This window comes from Phocoena phocoena, chromosome 14, assembly GCF_963924675.1.
Source record: "Phocoena phocoena chromosome 14, mPhoPho1.1, whole genome shotgun sequence".
Classification (NCBI taxonomy): domain Eukaryota; kingdom Metazoa; phylum Chordata; class Mammalia; order Artiodactyla; family Phocoenidae; genus Phocoena; species Phocoena phocoena.
This window is the reverse complement of record NC_089232.1, coordinates 79042596-79066585: the sequence shown is the minus strand read 5'-3', so window position 1 is coordinate 79066585 and position 23990 is coordinate 79042596. Positions and strand designations below refer to the sequence as shown.

The following is a 23990-nucleotide window of genomic DNA, read 5'->3' as shown; positions in this document are numbered from 1 at the left end:
GAGGCCCCAGTGGCCTGTAATTGAAATTGCACTAACCTTCTTGAGCACATAAGATGGTCTTGCACGCAGTACATATAAAGAGGTTAAAATCAAGGCCTGAACTTAAAAGGGACAAATACACGAAGTTGAAGTTACTTCCAGCATTTGCTCTGAAAGGTGCCTTAACAAAATCATATAATGTTCAATTTAGGAATCAGAAGAGGCTCCTATTACAGACCATCCACGGTCTAACATTTGCAAGTAGCTATCTGGTACCTTTAAATCTAGCTGAAGCAAGTGGCTGATTTTGTTAATAACCCCCTTGGCCCCACATACACTACTCTAGCCACTGAAAGACAATACTTATTCCAAGGAGAGTAATGACAATTCTCCAGATATGAATACAGAATACTTGATTAGAAAAATGAATACATATTTTAAAAGTTTTATACTAGTAAGTATAAATCACTTTTACCTGAAGATCCAAATTCTACCCTAGTTCTTATAATTATTGATTATAGAACTGTAAGTATCAACAGGATAAAATCAAGATTGGTAAAGCCAATCTGCTCCCTGCAAAGGCTTCTATCTTGCTCATACCATTATTTAATATTATTCATTAGATAGCCTAACAGGCGCTGTAAAGCACAGAATGAAATAAAAGTGTTATCAGACTTTTGAATTCTTCCCCTTATCTTTTGCATGAGGGGCTTACATTTCTGGGTCTCATACATATTTTGAAGTCTCCCATTTGTTCATTATCTGGACTCCTCTCCACTGACTGGTCTTTCTGGTCAGGAATATTTTTTACAAACCAAGAATACAATTCAATAAACTTGTAAGGTTTAAGAAAAATAAAAGAGGAGGTTAGTGGCCACTTACAGGTTCATTCACCATAGCATTAAAGGGCAAATGGAAGCTTTTTTTATACCTAAACGCTGTTTTCACCTAGATGAAGATCATTTACTTACTGATTTGTCAACTTTTAAGTTATGGAAAAGAATATTAAAATTTCCATGACTGTGACAATACAGAAGAAAAGCTCCAAAGGCTACAGAGGGTTTCCTCATGTAGTCCCAACACCCTGGTCCCCAGACCTCATCATGGCAGGGGCTCCTGACTCTCATGGGGTGCTTTCTGAGACACCATCAGGGTCTCAACAAGAAACCAACTAGGAACAACTTTACTAGCCAAAAAAGTCATATCAATAATGAAGTTACACTGGAAAATGCAACATAAAAACAGGATGAGTACATATAATTTTTTTAAAAAAGAAACTGTTGAAGCAGGCATGGATGGCTATTTCTGAATTTTTCTGAAGATTAGGGGGAAAAAAATATATCACTATTCAATTGGACAGCAAAACATCTACCAGCTAGAAGCAGAGCTTGAGAACCTCAGTCTTCATCATTTCTCAGCTTTAGCAACCACTACCCATCCTGGCCCCCCTTCTCCCACCCCTCTCACCTCCTCACGTCCTTCCTCCCCAAGTTATCAATCGTGTTAAGTGGCCTACAATCCTTTTTAAAGAAGCGAAAACTGAACTGACAATCAAGAGATAATGACAAGGTTAAAGGATAAAGATTTAAGACCATTATCTGTAAGATTTGGAGGTGTGGGGAATAAATTAGGAGTTTAAGCTTAACATATACACACTACTATGTATAAAACAGATCAATAACAAGGACCTACTGTATAGCACAGGCAACTATATTCAGTGTCCTATAAAAACCTATAATGGAAAAGAATCTGAAAAAAGGATACATGCACACACACACACGTGTGTGAGTGTGTGTATATATATATTTATATCTAAATAAAACTGAATCACTTTGCTGTACACCTGAAACTAACCCAACATTGTAAATTAACTATACCTCAATAAAAAAAAAGGTTATTGAAAAAAAAATCTGCAAGATTGAAAACCCTATCAAAACTACGAATATAGCTTTAAAGGATAAATGAAAGAATACACTGGTATTATCTGAGTGAGTGAGCACACAGAAGTGTGAATCTCATTACCTGCTCACTATTCTTCAGAGAAACGATGAAGCTGTGGTTGAGGGTTTCCAGGTGAGCCAGTGACTTCTCCAGATGATTCAAGGCATCTGCGTAGGTCATCTTAGAATCACTAGCCTCTTGAATGTCTTCTGAATTTCTTTTCCTTGGCTTCTCAATAAAATGTTTGACTGTCTTAATAGCCTTTCCAGTCATTTCTTTACGTGCTTCCACAGATAGCTTTAACAAACAAACAAACAAGAAAAACAGGAATTGAACAAAAGTGAGATAAATCACCCTACATTATTACACATGGCATATTTAAAAGATATTAATGTGGTAGAGAGAACAAAAGTAAAATTTTAATACGTACAACTTTAGTGAATAGGACTTTTGCTAGACTGGTTTTTCTTCCATGAATAAAACAAAAATAGGGAGGTACCACTTGCACTATTACATGAGCAAATACAGTTTTTTAAATGCTAATACCCCAAAGCAGGTGGTGTCTTGATGAAACTAAAAGTCAAATAGATTACTGGTTACAGTGAAAAAATGAGGAGTCAATTCTACAACCAGTTCTGATCGTTTACTATAAGGAAATAATTCAAAAGAAGAAAACAGTACAGGAATGAAGATTTTAACTGGAATAAGAACATAAAAATAAAACTTCAAAAGCAATCTAATTGCCTGATGATATGAGATATGGTAACCAGCTTATGATAAATTACTAGATAAAACATTATGCAGCCGTTAAAATTAGAATTATAAAAACAGTATAAGCCATTTGGAAAATGGTTATCATAAAATGTTCAATTTTAGGAATCAGAAATCATAAAACTATTTATACCATGCTTACATTAAAATCTGAACTATACTTGTGCATGTGGCTGAATACACACACACACACACACACACACACACACACACTCTCTCTCTCTCTCTCTCTCTCTCTCTCTCTCTCTCTCTATTGGTGACCATTATGTTAAAGTGTTGGGATCATGAGCAATTCTGTTCGTCTCAATTTTCCAAATTTTCTATAATAATGTTGTATTCACTCATTTACTCACCAACTGCTTACTGAATTCTTATACGTGACGGCCACTGCGATAGGTATGTAAGGGTTACATTTTTCTAATATTTAATATGTTAAGTTCACTTGGCCTCAAGAATGCAAACTTAAGTTTAAACTTAACCCGTTTTGATGGAGGCACCACGTACCTCTGAGCCATTCTGGGGCCTTTTCAGGCCCTGCTGATTTGTGCTGCTCTGGACCCTGGAATTCAGTCTCTTGTCAACTACTCCAGCAGACGTGTACTAGAGCCTTAAAAGGGCTTTGTGTTGATTTAAAAACAACAACAACAATAACAGATAAAGAGTCCTAGGACAAACTGTTATCTGTCCTATTACTTCTTAAAATCAGTCACAGTCCGTCTCTGGGTATTCTGAAAACTAGGCACAGGCATCAATACACAGCACCAGCGACCACACCAATCAACACATGGCAAACCTCCCCCACTCTCCATTTCCCACCAGCTCCCTCCAAGTCATTCCACATAAGATTAATGTTTTATAAGAGATGGCATTTTCTTAATCCCATATACATATTGGTAAAAGGATCTTTAGGAAAGCACTGCTTTCACTGAATTGTAAGTATTTGCTTTGCAAATGCAGCTTCCAAACAAGTTCTGTGGCCCCCACTCCTTACGTGATGGCTGCCTCCCAGCACCCATGACATGAAACAAAATCAGAAGCTACCACTGACTGCCAAGTATTAGTTACATTACTATCTCTTCCCCTAAATAAACTGCGAACTCCTTTATGTGACTGAGAAATACAAGATACTAGAACTTGTGTTTAGTTCAGCAGACCTCCCTACGCCCCATTATGTGGATGGGAAGACCAAGCCCCAGGGAGGCTGGGTGGTATGTTTGGGTTCATTATGAGAGTGAGGAGAGTAAAAGTCGGAATTCAGATCCCGTGGTTACCAAGACAGGGCTTCCCCTTCACTGCGCGTCACACAGATGCCACTTGGTCATGTCTGCCTCGTCACAGGCTCTGACAGAGCATGAACAAAATCGAGGCTTCAAAGCCCTGCTAGGCCCTATATGATTTGCCCTTCACCTCACCCCACCTCTCTAAGCCTGTATCCCGCCTCTCTCCCGCTCTCAGCCCACTCCTGAGACACTCACCTCCCTGCAGGCCCGCAGAGCCTTTCCACTTGTTGGTCCCTCTGCCTGAAATGTTCTCCTCCCAGTGTATCCTCATGGCTCATTCCTGTGCTTCCCTCAGGACTCGGCACAAACATCGCCTTATCCGAGGCTTCCCTGACTACTGAGTAAGAGCTGCCACATCCTCCGTCCTCACTTGTCCTCGTTCTCCTTACCCTGCGTTATTTTTTCTTCACAACTGGCATGCTGTGTTTCTATTTGCTTACGGTCTGACTGTCACTATCTTCCCAGAACTCAGAATGGTGGCTCATACATAACACACTTGTTGAAGGTATAAAGGAATGAACGGATGAATGACAACATTTCAAAACGACAGAATAGCAAAAGCAGAGTTGCAGAAGTAGGAAGGCTTATGACCTATGTATAACCACTAGTGAGCACTTTAGACGGAGCAGGGGTGGGAAGGGCCAGATAGGAACATGCTAGGCTTCGCAGGGCACGCGCAGTCTCTTACATCTTCTCTTGGTTGGCTGGCTGGCTGGCTAGTTCTTACAGTCCTTTAAGAAGATATAAAAACCAGTCTTAAGGTATCTGAGAAAAAACTGTCATTCTTTCTCAAGCCTGCCTTTGTCTGCCCTTCCAGAATCAGCTCAGGGTTCACTCCTTTGAGATGCCGTCCCTAACATCATCTCCTCCTGCTACGTGTTCCTTTTAAAGCTTACCTGTATCAAAGAAAGCATTACACTGTGTTAAAATCGGCTGGTTACCTGTACGTTTCCCTGACTAAACAATGTGATCCTTCCGGGTAGAAACTGTGCTTTTTAAATCTCTGTATCCCTAGCACCTAATACAATGTCTAGCACATTGTAGACAAACAGAAAATAGCTACTAAATTACTAAACAACTCTGCTCAACATACAGGGGAGAAGTGGCATGGACATATACACACTACCAAATGTAAAATAGATAGTGGGAAGCAGCGCATAGCACAGGGAGATCAGCTCGGTGCTTTGTGACCACCTAGAGGGGTGGGATAGGGAGGGTGGGAGGGAGACGCAAGAGGGAGGAGATATGGGGATATATGTATACATATAGCTGATTCACTTTGTTATAAAGCAGAAACTAACACAACATGGTAAAGCAATTACACTCCAATAAAGATGTTTAAAAAAATGCAACGAAATAACATGTTCTCAACGTGTCCCTAGAAACCTGTGGTCCAGAATGCACCAGAAGGCTCCAATTTCTCAGGGACCACAGTGTCCTGTTCCGGTAAGATGGCCCCACGAGACTAAAATTGCAACATTTTAAAGAACTTGACACGAAAACCTCAGGACCAGATGTGTGCTATCGGGACAATGCCAGTTGGTAGTGATCAGAAGAGACGCAGGAAGAGGCACAAGGACATTAAACTGTGATGAGCTTGGGTTTATTCACTGACATCCATCCAGTGAAGGCGCTGTACATCCGCCTCGGGCTGGGTGCTGGCGACACAGACAAAATCAGATCAGGCCCCTGGCCCTAAGTATGTTAAACTCTAGTTGGAAAGACAGATAAAAGGCATTATACGGAAGCAGGATCCTTATCCAAGTGCGGGAGGGTAAACGCGACCTGCTGCAGAGAGCCTCCAAGGGGCACTGCGTCCCGACTGGAAGTGAGGGACTGGAAGGAAGGTCTGCTGAGGGAGGCTCTCTCTAAGGAGAGTCATCAGGAGTGAGTCGGCACGAAGACAGGAAAAGAAGAACTTCACGAGGTCCCCAGGTTACAGGGGCAAGTGGAGATGCTGTGGGTAAATCAGCATGGCCGGGATGCAGCCTGCAAGTAAAGGCCCGTCAGAGCCTGAGGGAGGAAGAAGCGGCGGCCCAACACGAAGGGCCTGTGTGCCGGGCGACAGGACTGCTCTCTATCACCCTCATGCCTGGGAAGCCATGAAAGGAAGGAGCTTAAGCAGAAGAGTGACACGATCAGTGCTATCGTCGTCATGAATGGCTTGATTCAAAATTCACCGAGACAACTTTCCTTGCGTGCAGGTACTTTAAGGCTGATAAACCTTGCACAGCAGATACTACTTTTTCTTTTAAAAATGAATATAGTGTGACTTTGAAGATAGGGCTGATATTTAGGAAATGGCAAGTGACTTCAGAAAAGCCAGACGCTACCTACAGAGTCAGCTGGACAAATCAGGGTTTACCTACTGTTCACGCTGCTAATAGCAACTAACAGGGGACAGACAGATACCTTTCTTTTTGGGTTCAATTTAAAACCTCACCCTACTTTTCTTTCATCTCTCCCTCCTCCTCTTCAAGCACAAACACTCCAACACTTACCATGTGCTAGGCCTGGTCTGGGCACAGGGGATACAAAGGGAAATCAAAAACACAATCTCTACCTTTGAAGAACATATATCCTAATGGAAAAACCAAACACAAAAGTAAGTATTTATAAAGTGTGACAGAAGTATAAACTAACTATGTGGATGCAAGAAAAAGCATCCGTCTTAGGAAGGCAAGGAAGTCTTTAAAAAGGAGGTGGCACCGAAACCAGGACTTGAAGGATGAGCAAGAATTCCTGTGGAAGAAGCGGGCGAGGTGAATTTCAGCAGAGTGCGGCATGGGGACTTTAAAAAGGGAACGCTCTATGATTGTGACTCTCAACCTTCTATTGTACTCCAAAACACCTGAGGGATATAATATACTCCCACCAAAAACAGTGGCTCACCACCTCGAGGAGTCTCATGGGGGTGGAACGGTGGAGGCGAACCATCAGCTAACAGTATATCTGGGAAAACAGGAAGCATGACTTCTGAAAAAGATCAAAAAATGCCCTCATAGCATCTTTTGAGGAGGAATTTGATCCCCTCATAGCGCATCCTCAATCCCACTGCCAAGAAAAGTTAGACACTCTTCTTCCTTCAATCTCACTCCTGTGGAAAATCACAGCTCTAGGGGTAAGGGAGAGCCCTTGGTGTAAAGTGGAAAGTCTGTGTGTGTTCAGGCAGGAGACTGTCCTGCAGAGAAAGGACACAAAGGAGGGCTAGGGTCACCACAGGCGCCACATTGGGAAACTTACATTTTCCTTCAGGCCAGTGGCCTTCAAACTGGGGTATGTGTGCCCCAGTCACAAAGCCTTTTTGAAGGGTACAAAGGTTCAGATAATTTTAAGGGAATCAGTTCCTAAACTTTTACCTTCTCTAAATACTCTTTCCTAAGACTGGCCTTGAGAACGTGCTGGAGGTCAGAGTGTCAGGCCTATTCTCTTTTACCGCAGGCCTTCCTCTACTTACACAAGAAAGACATGCCCTGCATCCTTCCTGAATCAGACTCTGATACACTGTCCTGGAGTCTGAAAAGCTCCGGAACACCAAACGAAGGGACAATTCAATTCCTGGTGTGTGACATGACTCCAACATCTGGATAACACATTTCTTTTTGCATGCCAGAAGGTTTTCGATTCTTTGCTTTCAAAAAACTTTATGAAGGATCTAATTGAGTTGTCAGTTGATAAATCATTACAAATGATTTTTAACAACAGATTGCTATGCGATTTTTGGCCGATAACCTTGAGGGCATTCAAAGAATCGAGTGGCACTGCTATGACAAAACTCCTTGCCCATCCACTGTGAACAAAGTTTCAAAATATTCATGCCTATAAAAATGTAAAATGGAAAGAACTGATGTTGAATGCAATATCAACCTAGCAATAGTAAGAGTCAGCCACGGGCACATAAACTAATTAGGAACAACGTTTAAAGCCCTACCCATCTCATTAAGAGGTACGTTTTAAATACAATTTTCTTGCAATTAATGCTTATTTATCAAAAGTTAACGTATCTATGTTGTTCTAGTATATACTGCAATAATTGAAACAATAACTCAATACAGAGTAATTTTTAAAAAATCATCTTAGAGCCCTATTGAAACCTCACAACTCAGATTGGGACTTGAAGCCCCATGTTTGTAACCCTCAAAATTCATACATTGAAATCCTAACCCCAGAGGTGATGGTATGCGTGGGTGGGGACTGTGGGAGGTACGTAAGTCACGAGGGTGGAGCCCTTATTAATGAAATTAGTGCCTTGTACAAGAGGCTCCAGAAAGATCCCTATCCCCTCCGGCCATGTGAGGACACAGTGAGAAGGCACCTACAAAAAGGGCTCTCACCAGAACTCGACCACGCTGGTACCTTTATCTTGGACTTCCAGCCTCCAGAACTGAAACCAATAAATTTCTGTTGTTTATAAGCTACCCAGTCTACGGCATTTTGTTACAGAGCTAGAACAGACTAAGCCATCAAGTGCGTGAGAGGATAACCAGGTTATTTTAAATTCTCTTAGGTCCATGAGTAAAAAGTTAAGTCCACTGCTTTGGAGCACTGTTTCCCTGAAGTGTGATTTTTAGACCACCTATATTGAATTCAATTGAGCGCTACTTTAAAAAAGCAAATTCCTGGCTTCCCTGGTGGCGCAGTGGTTGAGAGTCTGCCTGCCGATGCAGGGGACACGAGTTCGTGCCCCGGTCCGGGAGGATCCCACATGCCGCGGAGTGGCTGGGCCCGTGAGCCATGGCCGCTGAGCCTGCGCGTCCGGAGCCTGTGCTCCGCAACGGGAGAGGCCACAGCAGTGAGGGGCCCGCATACCGCAAAAAAAAAGCAAATTCCTGAGCCCTCCTTATACTCACTGACTCTCTGTGAGGCTGGGGAAGGCACTGGCATTGGTGGAAAGAAACTTGTATTTTGTACAAGCTTCTCCTGGTTAATTCCAGGTGGCTGGTGGTGAATGTGGGATGTGGCTGGAGATAGCTCCCAGGACTGGAGGCCGAGGGACAATTAGGTTAGACCGTCACTGCAAGTGTCTAGACAGGTTGGGGGAGTGATGAAAAAAAAAGGCAGTTTTTACATGGATGCACCTAGAGATTATTATACTAAGCGAAGTCAGTCAGACATAGAAAGACAAATATCATATGATATCACTTATAAGTGCAGTCTAAACATGATAGAAATGAACTTATTACAAACAGAAACAGACTCACAGACTTTGAAAACAAACTCACGGTTACCACAGGGAAAGGTCGGGGGGAGGGATAAATTAGGAGGTTGGGACTGACATATACACACTACTCTATATAAAACTGATAATCAACAAGGACCTACTGTAGAGCACAGGGAACTCTACTCAATACTCTGTAATAACCTATATGGGAAAAGAACCTGAAAAAGAGTGGATACACGTACATGTATAACTGCATTACACTGCTGTACACCTGAAACCAACACAACGTTGTAAATCGACTATACCCCAATATAAAAAAAAATTAAATTAAAAAAACAAAAAGAAGAAGGCAGTTTGGGATTTAAATGATAAACAAAGAACCAAAAGACACATATGCTGTCCTGCGCTGGCTGCCCAAGTTACACACGTGCAGCCGGCGCCTGTCAGTTGACCGAGCAGCTCCCAAACATTTCTGCCCAAGACCAACAGTAAGAAACACATTGTATATCAAAACTCAGTATCACAATATATATGCATTGAAATGTATGCATATATTAAAAGCCAACTAAAGTTTCATGAAACAATATAACCCCGACTGTGGTGAGGTACAATCTGGTATCTGATATTAATCTACGGTCTAGTGTTCTTTCCTGTTTGTTTGGTTTTAATGCTGACTACAACACTCTAATTACAGGATCCACTAATGGACTGGAACACGTAGTTTGTAAAGCACCTGCAAATCCGCTCCAGTGATGACAGGATGACTTGTAGGGGTCAGCAAAGTTCAAGGCTACCAACAAGGTATCAAATTATCTAAGTTAGATTTAATTGACTTCAATAAAAAGAAGTCCCTTTGTTTTACTGATAACATAATGTTAATCTCTCTCTCTGCTGACGTTGAATGTTATATATATGCTTTGTTTCTATGTCTACTTTCCTTCCTAGATTATGAGATCCATCAGAGCAGGACCCATATCTTATTCATTTTTATACTCTCAGTACTTAGTCTAACATTTAAAGTACTGTTTTAAAATTGTAAATATAGAATATTACAAAATAGTACCTTCAATGTTATCCGGCAGAAAATGAAATTGACAAGTTAAAAAATTTTTGCTTTAATATAGTTAATGATATATTCAAGCACAAAAATAAGAATGCAGCTTTTGTCACACTGAATTATATACTTAACAACAAAATCAACCTTACAATTTTGCTCCTCTGCTTTACCTATCAATTGCTTATATAATAAAAATGAATGACGCCAGACACGGAGGCCACTTTATCTTTACCTTTTGCCTTGTACAATAATTACAGTAATATTATTATTCGTCAGCAAAGTGTAAATGGTCCTGTCTTTTTCACTATTCACTTTCAGCGGTCACATAAGGTAATCCATCCCCAAGTTTTTCAACAGCTTGAAGGTCACCTTTATCTTAACGGAGAGGGCCATGAAGAACGTTAGAAATGAGAAGGAATGTTTCTGCAATCAGTAAGGAAGGCTACTATCCACTGTGGCTAGGAAAGCATTCATTCACATTTTCCGTTTAAAAACCTTTTCCTATCATATGTATGCATGGGATCCACAACACAAATTGTTATTATTAAGAGCATTTTAAGTAGACCCACTGAATTTATATCAAAGCCAAGTGTAAATATGAAAATTCAGATCTTATTCCAACACTCACAACTATTTAGTATCATTAAAAATCAACCTGAACTACTGCTAGATGTTTGAAATTGGGCTGAAAAGAATTCAAATGTCGTTTTACCTTCTAAGATAGAGTAAAACAGAAAGAGGGATGAAGAAAAGCAGAAGGGGAACTGACCAGTACTGAGTACCTACTGACACCAAGATCTTTATACTTGCTATTTTATTTAATCCTCACAAGAGTTATCCAAGGTACATGTTCCAGATATTGTGCTTGTCTCCCTCAGTACCTTGTCTAATAGGAGCTGACCATGCAGTGGGTGTAGGACCGACTCAGGGCTGCTCAGGGTTAGTCGTGATGGAGTTAGACCATTCATGATGATCTCATGCCTCTCTCCACAGTGGTTAGTTCAGGTACAATGGGTTGAAGGTAATCAGTACCTGACATACCAAGAGCCCCAGATCGGTTCAGGGGTGATCGAACCAGTAAAAAGCTCTGACTTCCCGTTTGGTGCCTTCACGAAGTTCTCTCACCCTATCTGGTGGATGTAGACTAGGAGGCAACGTAGCCCGTTTCCGCAGATCAGTGTACTGATGCAAAGAGCCTGGAGGGTGGCGCTAAAACCACAGACAGCAGAGAAAAGAGATGGAAAGAAATCAGCTCCCTGATGACCACTCACTGCTGAATCAGCCAACCCTGAAGTCAGGCCCACCTCTGGGCCTTTGAGTTACATGGGCCAGTAAATTTTCTGCTCAGCTAAACTAATTTAATTGGATTTTCATTTATATCTAAAAACGTTCTAAAATTAATCTATATTTATATGGTAGTAATTATTGTGCCCCATTATACAGAGGAGAAAACTCAGAAGGTAAGAGTAATTTCTCCAAGGTCAAGCCTGATGGGAACTCTGGAAGGTCTAATTATAAACCTGTCTCTTTATTCGTCACCCTGCTACCATTCAAAGAACTTCACAATGTGTCTAAGATCGATCAAGATTTAATTCAGTATGTTGAGAGGACACAATATTAATGTAGGGAATTTCCCAGATTCTCCTGGGTCGATGTTAATTTAAAATTGTTTTACTCTGTTCTCCTCACGGAAATTTTATCATTTGATAAGTGGCATCAATCCCTCAGTCTTCTACACATATGGGTGGCATGAAAAATCCCTCATCAGATGATGTACGCGGAACAAAACACTGGTTATACTGTGCTTAAGGAACTTTGCTAGGTGATTCAGTGACCAAAAGGTGAAATAGTATCCTCAAAGAATGTATATAGAAATGCATTATTAAAACAGAGATACAGCACACATGCCTACACTACAGTTAATTATCACAAATCGAGTGAGTTTGGTATCAATGCCTCTTTGCTCCATTATCATCTCTCCCACAAAATACTGCAGTGGCCTTCACGCTGGAGCTTCCTTGTGTCCAAGTTGGTGTGTCTTCTGTTCCTTCCTCCCGTCATCACCAAGGTGATCTTTCTAAAGTAAGAATCTGACAATGTCACTACCCAGCTTAAAATTTACGTCTAATTGATCCATCCTCAGGATAGTCTAAAACCTTTAGCCAGGTATATAAGAGTTTTCATTCATTACCCGGCCCTTCCTAACCTCTCTAGCCTCATCAAGACACTTCTATTTATATCACCTGTCTTGTAGTCAACTGAAGGTACGAGATTATTCTATGCCTTTACTAAAATTGCCAAATCTATCTGGAATGCTCCTCCTAATCTTTCCCTCCGTGGTACTCATGACAAACATCCTCATTTGTTAAGACTCGGCTCTAATACCTCCTCTACTATGGGGCCTTTCCTGGCTGGTCCCATCAACTCAACTATTGACCATTTCTACCTTAATGCTACCACATCACAAGCCATCTATCACATCAATTATGAATCTTTCACTAATTTATCTGTTTACCATCTCCATCTATGAAGCGTTCCCCCTGACTGTCAGGTAGGCAAAAACAACCAGCATGCTGAGATGGCTGCAATTAGACAGGGATCTTCCTTTGGGAACCAATACTTAAAAAGCTTTTGGCACCAGATGAGAGGAGAGGGCCTGGTTTTTCATTATAAATCCCTTTGCCGCACAGGCTAGAGAAAGTATTCATAAGGTGGCAGTTAGAAAATACATCTGCTTATAAGTTTAAATGTACTTAACTGAGAGGAGGGCTCCTAGGATGAACAAAGAACGGAGGAGCAGAGGGAGCCCACATCACTGAACATACCTGGTTACACAACAAACACCTCAACTACGAAGTCAGCCAGAGGGAGAAGCGCATTTCATAGCGAGGTGACTTTCAGGCTCCTCGTCCCTCTCTTGCTTTTCTTTAATGTTAAAATACGCTTTGGTATTTGCTGTACATTATTCTGAGATTGTTGATTTATTCCTCTGTCTTCCCCAAGACGTCCACCCCCTGGGAATTTAGAGTCCACAAGCTTCCCAGGAAGGAGTTGTGTATCCCTTCTTGTAAATCATTAATGGAGAGACCCGCAAGGGCTGCAGAAACACACAGCAGCTCAGCGCCCACCAGACTCCTCCTCACAGCAGAGGCATTATCACTTACGATTGGACTGTGTACGTGGTCTTTTGGCCACCTTTCCATTTCTCTTACTAAATTATTACCTCAGTCAATTTGAAATAATCTTCCAAGCACAAACAGAGAATGAGTTTTCAGCTTGCCAGTCGAGGCAATAATCACGAGCACCCCAGGTGGGCTTTTGCAGCCAAATTCCTCAGGCAAGGGAGGCAGTGGAAAGCAAGATTTGGGGAGCAGGCCTGTATATGAATCCTGACTTGGTTACTTGCAGCTCATAAGACACTGGAGCGGTTATTTAATTTCCTTGAGCCTTAACTTTCTTGTCTGTTGAAATGGTGGTAAAAGTATTTACTTCACAGAGCTGCAGGACAATTCACAGTAATATTACAATAAATATCGTCTTCCTCTTATAGAATCTTGCTGGAAGGCTGGATGTGAAGAGTGAGATGGGTAATCTACACCCGTGTTTAGGTGCCGCCTAGATGCCTGTGACAGACTTTCGGAAGGAAACGTTAGTTTCCCTTGCTGTTATAGGGTGATACTGACAGACATCGAAGGGCTAATTCTTAGGCTTCTTCTACAGGTCATAAGATTCAGAATGCATGCCATACCCACAATCCTTCTTTGAGGAAGCAGTCAGAAGGGGCCTGTTAGAAATAGGTTATCTGGGCTTCCCTGGTGCCGCGGTGGTTGAGAGTCCGCCGGCCGATGCAGGGGACACGGGTTTGTGCCCTGGTCCGGGAAGATCGCACATGCCGCGGAGCGGCTGGGCCCGTGAGCCATGGCCGCTGAGCCTGCGCGTCCGGAGCCTGTGCTCCGCAGTGGGAGAGGCCACGGCAGTGAGAGGCCCGCGTACGGCAAAAAAAAAAAAAAAAAAAGGTTATCTGCTTGGCAACAAACCTCTCCCGAATCTGACCACAGCTGACAGGTCCAGGGACTCGCTCGGCAGCTGAAGGCAGCCACAGGGTGGCTGGACAATGACCTTTGGGGTGGCCGTCACACAGGGCTGCTCTACAATGGATCATGATACGCAACCAGAAAGGTGCCTCTCGTGGGAAATTCTAAGGTGAGCACGTGTGTGCGTGTGCATGAGTGTGTGCGTGTGCGTGGGGCGAGCAGGCTCACGCCTTCACATCATGATCCAGCAGCTGTGTGGGGAGCCTTGCTCACTGAGATGGCTTCCTTGCACTCATATTCTCAGTGTTGCCACCTTGTCACTCTTACCATAATGACCCAGTAGCTGCGGTAACCAGAGTGTGCGGGTTCCTGATGGCCCGAAAGAACCAAACCGTCCATGGTGTGAAGCACGGAGCACACCGGTCGGTCTGCCCTAGGAAGACGTCAGCCTCTGAGCTCGCACCCACTGCTAACCCCACGCACAATGCACAGTTCCATTCTGCGCCATGCATGCGTTTACAGGTAAGATCTACGGGGTACTGGAAATCTGAAGCTGATCCCCAGGTCATGCCATTTATCCTTTCAAACGCTTTACATACGGCGCCATCTGCAGGTTGCTGCCCCCCAGAAGCACCTCCGTTCCGTCTTTCTAATGACGGTCCCCGAGCTGCCCTGCTAGCCTCTAGATATGTAATGCTATCACTTTAAGTCAGATTATTTCAAGCATAGTGAATGAGTGAAGTCTAAAATGATTCTGTAAAGTAGAGCTACAGCTTTTGTACAAACAGCATGCTTCGAACAAGGTTTCAGAATATGACAGCATGAGGTTCAAATCCTGGCTCCACCACTTATATATATGCTAGCAGTCTAGGGTAAGTCCCTAAACTCCCCTGAGCCTAAGCTTTCCACAAAAAAGGATGGCATCGCCCACCCCACATGGTTGTTACACAGAGCTTATGAGACGATGCCTGTACCGCACCTGGCCCGTGCTAACACTCAGATGCTACTTCTCTTCCTCTCCTTAAACCCTCTCCTTAAATGTAGTCACTGGCTTGCTCGCATTCTACATCACCTGCAAACTCCACTGACGGTCTTTGGGAATAATGCATGATCCATCTGGGTCAAACAAACTTTCCAACTTATCAAAGGTAAGACAGACGTGTTACGCACATGCAAAATACTTAACTATGTCCTGCATTTTACGTATGTCTGCTACCCTTCTTCTCTTTTCCACTCCTAAAACAGAATAGTGTCATGCAATCAACATCGAATTTGCAATCAGGAGACCTGGATGTGAAAATGGGATTGGACACTTACTGTTTATTAAACTTTGGAAAATTGTCCTTTAGGAATCTCACTTTCAGGCTAGAGATGATAATACTTGCTTCATAACCACCCCCATGGGGTATCTGTCAATGTCAGATATCCTAATGTGTGGGGAAATGATCACACTCAAATTCAGTGTCTACTTTCATTGCTTCCTTGTATTCCTTGCTCTGTTTATATGAGTGTTTGCCTTGCATTCCTAGACTGTAAGCCCACTGGAAGCAGGAACCATATCTCAAATGTCCTTTGGGCTCTCACCGCAGGACGAGCGTAGCGCTCAATAAAAGCAAAAGCGGTAGCAACAACAGTATTAACAACGGTAGCAAATATTTATTGTAACCTTTACTATGACTCATGCATAGTTCAAATTACTATGCTGTTATTAAATCATTTATGTAAGGAATCCTAATATGTGTACTCCATAATAAAGAAACTGCTGAATTGAAAAGGAAAAATTTTAATCTATATTTTATGAGTATGTAAATCTGATTAAGGATTAAAAACAGGCACCTGGCAAAAGGATGACCTGATGGGATAAAGTACAGGAGAAGCCCAGGCACTGGAGGGGAGGTAGGTTTGTCCAACGCATGAAGATTCAAAGAACAGCAGGCTTGTTAACACTGAGAGTTCATAAGTAGAGCTATGTTGAAAACTGGACGAGGAGCTCATTATGATGCCCTGAACGGCCCAGCAATCTTACCACAATTCCCTGTCTATTTTCCCATTCTCCTAAATTATTGCTCTGTCCCTTCTCCTCTCTCAAATCTCCAACACTCCCTCCTTTAAACTTAAACTCAGCTAATTTCTTTGCCTCCTCGTTGACTGAGAAAACAGAAGCAACCAGAAAAGAATGTCTACCATCTCCTTCCCCCGTATCTATCCATCTCCCTGCAGCTGTGTCCATCAGCAGCTCTGCCTCCCTCCCGCTATCACGGGAAAGTGACAGGGATCCTGCCAAAGGCCAACTGTCCCACCTGGGCTCTAGGTCCCATCCACTGCCACCACTTACCTCAGAAATTCTCCCCTTGTCTTCCTATGTTTTTTCCATTAATGAATAAAAATATTGTTATATTTTTTGAATCTTAAAACTCTTCTTGTCAGTCTCTGCTGGTTCCTCATCATCCTTGACCCTTGCTACTGGAGAGCCCTGGGCCTTCCTCCTCTATTCCCCTTCTTCTACCTAACTCGCTCCCTTGGAAATCTCATCCAGCCACCTGGTTTTGACTCTTCTCTACACTGACAATCCCCAAACGTATTTCTGCAGCCCAGGCTTCTCTGCTGAACTTCGGAGTCATATATACGACTGCCTGTCAACAGCTGGAGTTGGGTGTTTAACAGCCACATCACTCTTTTTTTTTTTTTTTTTTTGCGGGCCTCTCACTGTTGCGGCCTCTCCCGTTGCGGAGCACAGAATCCGGACGCGCAGGCTCAGCGGCCATGGCTCACGGGCCCAGCCGCTCCACAGCATGTGGGATCTTCCCGGACCGGGGCACGAACCCGTGTACCCTGCATCGGCAGGCGGACTCTAAACCACTGTGCCACCAGGGAAGCCCCCACATCACTCTTTAAAAACAAAACAGAAACCTCTTTATTTTGAAATAGTTATGAGACGTTGCTAAATAGTACAGAGAGGTCCCATGTACCCATCACCCATCGTCTTCCAATGGTGTATGTACTCTTACAGAAAGTCACATCAGTTTAAAAAGTCAAGCAACAGCAAGAACTCCTGATCCTACCCCAAAAGCCGCTTCTTCCCAATCTCAGGAAATGGCAAATCCACCTTTCCAGTTGTTCAGACCAACAATCTTGACACCATCCTGAATTATTAACATTTTTCCACATTCTACAGCAAATCCCTTTGGCTCTATCTTCTGAATAAATCCAGAATTTGACCACTTCTCACCACTGTCACTGCTACCACCCTCACCTCTGACTTAGAAAACTGCAGCTGCCTCCTAAGCTCTGTCTCCTTCTACCATTACCTCCTATAATACTTTTAATACAGCAGCAGAGTGACCCTGTGTCAATGCCAGGTCGGATCACAATTCTCCAGTGGGTCTCATTCATAGGAGACCCTGTCCAAGCTGCCCGGGTCCTATCGTCCCCTCCCACTGCTCTGTCTCCCATCCCACTGCAGTCACCTGGCCTCCTCGCTGCTCCTCAAACAAGCCCCACATGCTCCCTGTCAGGACTTTCCACTTCCGAGTCCATCTTCCCTTCAATAAGCAACAGCTTGTTGCTGCCTTACTTCCTTAAGCTCTTTGCTCAAAGATTACTTTCTCAATGAGGTCTTCTTTGACCATCTTACTTTAAATTGCAGCAGTCCTGCTGTCTTGCACTTCTGAGTCCTTCCAGGTTTATTTTCCTCTTGAACTTACTACCATTTCACACGTCTGAACTTAATCATTTTGTTTACTGACCCATTTCCACCTCTCCCTGGTGCAGGTTCCCTGAGGTCAGAGACGTTTGTCTGTGCTGTTTAGTGCTATATACCCAGCACTGAGAACACCTGTGGATACATAGTAGGCACTGATGTTGATTTTCCATTCTTGTATAACAAATTATCCAAATTCAGAAGCTTAAAATCTCAGTTCCTATGAATCATGAATCTGTTGTGGCTTGGCAAGGTGCCTCTGGATTAAAATCTCTCACGAGGTTATAATCGAACCACTGGCCAGGATTGTGGTTTCATCTGATGACTTGGTTGGGTGGCAGGAAGAGATGCACGTCAATGTTTACTCACATGGTTATTAGCGCCCTCGGTCTCCTGCCACGTGGGGCTCTTCACAACAGGGCAGCTGGATTCCCCAAGAGTGAATGATCCAAGAAGAGAGAGCATCCAAGAAAGAAGCACAGTCTTTTCTTTTTTTTTTTTGCGGTACACGGGCCTCTCACTGCTGTGGCCTCTCCCGTTGCGGAGCAAAGGCTCAGGACGCGCAGGCTCAGCGGCCATGGCTCACGGGCCCAGTCGCTCTGCGACATGTGGGATCTTCCCAGACCAGGGCACGAACCCGTGTCCGCTGCATCGGCAGGTGGACCCCCCAACCACTGTGCCACCAGGGAAGCCCAAGCCACAGTCTTTTTATAACTTAATTTTGTAAATGGTGTCCCAACACTTTTACTGTATGTATTCTGCTGGTTAAAAGTAAATTAACAAGTCCAGCCCACACTCAAGGGGAGGGATTACACAAGGGATTAAATACTGGAAGGTAGGGGTCATTAAGGGCCATCTTAGAGGCTGTCCTTCCCAGCACTCAATAAATATTTGGTCAATGAATGAACATATTAGCTAATGATCCACACTTGAAGAGATCTTGTTCCCAACGTCTCTGGGAACTTATGGATTTTTTACTTTTAATAAATGGAAAAAGGGCAAGTAGGACAAATAAAGACCATGTAAAAACTTTAACAGGAGAGCCTTTCTTTTCCTTAGACTCTTGTAACAGAAGATCATTTTTCATAGGACTGTCTATAATTTGTTTATGAGTAACTTCTGTTACATCATATTACATTTCAAAAACTGTATTCTCTTATCCTTCAAGTGTTCTGCCTGCTCCCTTTATTGTGTGCCTTTGACAATCACACTGGAAAAACAATTCCTTTTTATTTATTTTATTTTTTTTAGTATGAACTCAATACATATTTATTGAATATCTGAATAAAAGTATGATTTTCAACTCACTTGGAAAATGTCTCTTTTTTTAACATCTTACAGCCACTCTGGAGAACAGTATGGAGGTTCCTTGAAAAACTAAAAACAGAACTACCATACAACCCAGCAATCCCACTACTGGGCATACACCCTGAGAAAACCATAATTCAAAAAGAGTCATGTACCACAATGTTCACTGCAGTTGTATTTACAATAGCCAGGACATGGAAGCAACCTAAGTGTCCATCGGCAGATGAATGGATAAAGAAGATGTGCCACATATACACAATAGAATATTACTCAGCCATAGAAAGAAACGAAATTGAGTTATTTGTAGTGAGGTGGATGGACCTAGAGTCTGTCATACAGAGTGAAGTAAGTCAGAAAGAGAAAAACAAATACCCTATGCTAACACATATATATGGAATCTAAAAAAAAAAAAAAAAATCCTTTTTAGATTGGCTCTTCTTTGCTTATCTCCTAAGCTCCTGGCTTTTTGCATTTTTGTCAAGATAGGATATGCTTATCAAACTAAACTCTCACCTTGGAAAATAAAAGAAAATGGTTCTTTAAAAGCAAAGGCATTCAAGAACTGGAATGGAAGGATAATGCTTACAACTATAATAACACACACAGGCTAGCTGAAGGTCAGATGAGAGTAGTATATATTGCACATTTAAAACCCTGAAGTAGTCACTATTAGGCAGCATTATTAACAGATATATGCCTGCAACACAGAAGGCATTCAATAAATATTTACTGATTATCTCTTCCTTTGTACACACAGCATTCATTAAGATCCTTAATGGTACTTCTTATATTAAATTATAGTTCATTTGATACACATGCATACTTTTTGCCCATCAACTGTGAGCCTCTCAAGGGCAAGGAGCTTGGCAGTCTTTTATTTGTTTAGTACACATAGGACAATGGCACTGAAAATGTGCTCACATCAACAGTTCCTGAATGTATTCGGAATGAATAAAACTCACTCAGTTCAGAATCAAAGGAGTCAAATGATGACTACACCAACACCAGAGATAAATGAGCAAAATACTTATTATGAGATTAGGAAAAACAATTATGAGTTAACATTTAGTCATCTTGTAAAACTGAGTAAATGTAATGCTTTGTAGTCAAGTTTAGTATGATTATAAAATAGCAACCACAAACACCACAAAATTTAGTGGAAAAAAAGGATAACATGAGTATGCCCCCACTTAAATACAGTTGACTGATCTTGGACAAAGGAGCAAAGGCAACAATGGAGCAAAGACAGTCTTTTCAACAAACGGTGCTAGAACAACTGGACATCCACATGCCAAAAAAAACCAATCTAAACACAGACTTACATCCTTTACAAAAATTTACTCAAAATGGACCATATATTTAAATGTAAAACACAAAACTAAAAATTCCTAAAGGATTACATAGGAGAAAATCTAGATGACCTTGAATGGGGCTATATAACACCAAAGGCACAAGCCATAAGAAAAATAACTGATAGTTAGACTTCATTAAAATTAAAAACTTTTGCTCTGCGAAACACAATGTCAAGGAAGTGAGAGACAAGCTACAGACTGAAAGAACTTATTTGCAAAAGATACATCTAATAAAGTACTTTTATATAAAATATACAAAGAACTCTGAAAACAACAATAAGAAAACAAACAACCCTAGTAAACAATGGGCCAAAGACCTTAAAAGACATCTCACAAAGAATATATACAGATGGCAGGGCTTCCCTGGTGGCACAGTGGTTGAGAATCCGCCTGCCAATGCAGGGGACAAGGGTTCGAACCCTGGTCCGGGAAGATCCCACATGCCACGGAGAAACTAAGCCTGTGTGCCACAACTACTGAGCCTGTGCTCTAGAGCCCACGAGAGGCAACTACTGAAGCCTGCCTGCCTAGAGCCTGTGCTCCGCAACAAGAGAAGCCACCGCAATGAGAAGCCCGTTCACCACAACAAAGAGTAGCCCCCGCTCGCCGCAACTAGAGAAAGCCCATGTGCAGCAACAAAGACCCAACACAGCCGAAAATAAATAAATAAAATAAACTAATTTTTTTAAAAAAGAATATATACAGATGGAAACTAAGCATGTAAGAAGATGCTCTATATCATATATCCTCAGGGAAATGCAAATTAAAACAACAGTGAGATACCACTACACACCTATTAGAATGGCCAAAATCCAGAACCCTGACACCACTAAATGCTGACAAGGATGTGGAGCAACAAGAACTCTCATTCATTGCTGGTGGGAATGTAAAATGGTAAAACCACTTTGGAAGACAGTTTGGAAGTTTCTTACAAAATTAAACATACTCTTACCATATAATTGAACTCCTTATTATTCATCCCAAGGAGTTGAAAACTTACGCCCACATAAAAACCTGCATATTAATGTTTACAGCAGCTTTATTCATAATGACTTAGAAGTGCCAAGATGTCCTACAGTAAGTGAATGGATAAATAAACTGGTATATCTACACAATGGAATACTATTCAGCACTAAAAAGAAATGAACTATCAGGCTATGAAAAGACATGGAGAACTGCAAATGCATATTACTACGTGAAAGAAGCCAATCTGAAAAGGCTATGTAGTTTATGACTATATGAGCTAGAGTCTATATAAATAAATAGACTATACGACACTCTAAAAGAGGCAAAAATATGGACACAGTAAAAAGATCAGTGGTTGCCAGGGGTTGGGGTGGGGCATGAATAGGCAGAGCACAGAGGATTTTTAGGGCAATGAAAATACTGATATTATAATGATGGATCGATAATACATGCCATTGTACATCTGTCCACACCCATAGAATGTGCAACACTAAGAGTGAATCCTAAGGTAAACTGCGGACTTTGGGTGATAATGATGTGTTAATGTAGGTTTATCAATTGTTTAAAAAAAGAAAGGTACCTTCTAGTGAGGAATGTTGATAATGGGGGAGATTATGCATGTGTAGGGGAGGGGCAACTGGGAAACCTCTGTACCTTCCTCTCAATTTTGTTGTGAACCTAAAACTGCTCTAAAAAAAACAGTCTTAAAAAATATATGGGGGGCTTCCCTGGTGGCGCAGTGGTTGAGAGTCCGCCTGCCGATGCAGCGGACACGGGTTCGTGCCCCGGTCCGGGAAGATCCTACATGCCGCGGAGCAGCTGGGCCCGTGAGCCACGGCTGCTGAGCCTGCGTGTCCGGAGCCTGTGCTCCACAACGGAAGAGGCACAACAGTGAGAGGCCTGCGTACCGCCAAAAAAAAAAAATATATATATATATATATATATATATATATATATATATGAATGCCACTTTCCACTCAGGAATAGGAGCTTCAGAAATAGTGTCTTCTGAGACAAACATGCATTTGATATATATCCTTTCAATTTAAAAACTTATGAAGAAGATCAAAAGATCTTCATGCATTGCTGTAATGTATACTCTGATAATTATACATAAAGATCGATGTGGAGATATACATTTACCAGTAATTAGAAACAGAGGTGCATGTAGTTTATTTGTCTTTAAAGTAAATGTCTTATCTTGAATAAACTAGAATCCATTTACTTACATATAAAAAAAGAGTATATATGTATTATGGCAGTACGTCAGCTTTGAGTTAAATATTTTTCATACTTTTTACCATTTTTCCATTTTGGTTTAAACTTCAGTCTTTTTATAAAACCTTATTATAAAGTCTTATAAAGTGTCTAAAACCTTATTATATATAAAAGTATCGGTAGGCAGAATTATGGTCCCCAAATATGTGTACAGCCTAATCCTTGGGATCTGTGAAGACGCCACCGTACATGGCAAAGGGACTTTGTTGATGTGATTACTGGTACCGTCCCTGTGGTGGGGAGAGTATCCTGGATTATCCACATAGGCTCCCCTCTCATCATACGAATCCTTCAAAGTGAGAACCCTTCCTGGCTTTGGTCAGAGAGAATTATGTGAAGACAGAGAATCAGAGAGATGCAACGTTGCTGGCTTTGAAGATGGAGGAAAGGGGCCATGAGCCAAAGAAGGAAGACAGCCTCTCACCATTGGATTCTCCCCTGGAGCCTCCAGAAAGCAGTATAGGCCTCCCTGCACCTGGATTTTAGCCCACTGAGACACTTCTCTGACTTTTCACTTACAGAAGTTTAAGATAATAAATTTGTATAGGTGTGTGATAATTAGTTACAACTGCACTATAAAAACTAATACATGGAGGTGATTTTTTTTCCCTTTTTAAAAAAAAATTTTTTTAAGGAGGAACACATAAATTGTGTCAAGGTGAAGGTGATTTTAATTGAAACACATGAAATCCAGGTTATTTGAGGAATAAAGAAGAAATGAGGGATGAAAGTCTTGGAGGATATATGGTATTTTTATTCCATGTCCCAAAGAGCAAGGAAGGAAGTGGTTCTATTTCTTGTTGTTACAGAAAGGAGGACAGATCAAAGGGGCAGACGTGGACCCCATTTAAGAGAATAACATAAACGTATCCAATAAATGAACAAGTTGCCTCAGAAAATAGTGGGCGCCTGCCTAAGGAAGAAGGATTATCATTTGCTGAAGACCTCTAACACTAAACAGATAAGACTAGGATTGGAATTCTGACTCAGCTACTAACTTGCTTCTGACCTTGAGCAAATTACTTAACCTCTAACCTTCAGTTTGCTCATTTCAAACTGAGATGTAATACCTACATTGCAGGGCTACTGTGATGATTACTGGAGATAAGGTCAAGTGGAGAACCAGTGCCCGGTACATAACCAGTGAACGATAAATGGGAGCT

The 23990-nt window shown here is 41.9% G+C and overlaps 1 protein-coding gene across 1 annotated transcript in view; it reads right to left on the bottom strand.

Annotated features, from left to right (window-relative positions):
* Positions 1-23990, bottom strand: part of NBAS (NBAS subunit of NRZ tethering complex) — a 363692-nt gene that overhangs the window by 69892 nt on the left and 269810 nt on the right. The window contains exon 45 of the mRNA XM_065891748.1: positions 2002-2217. Coding sequence (XP_065747820.1) covers positions 2002-2217 — 216 coding nt within the window. The remainder of the gene's footprint in view (positions 1-2001; positions 2218-23990) is intronic.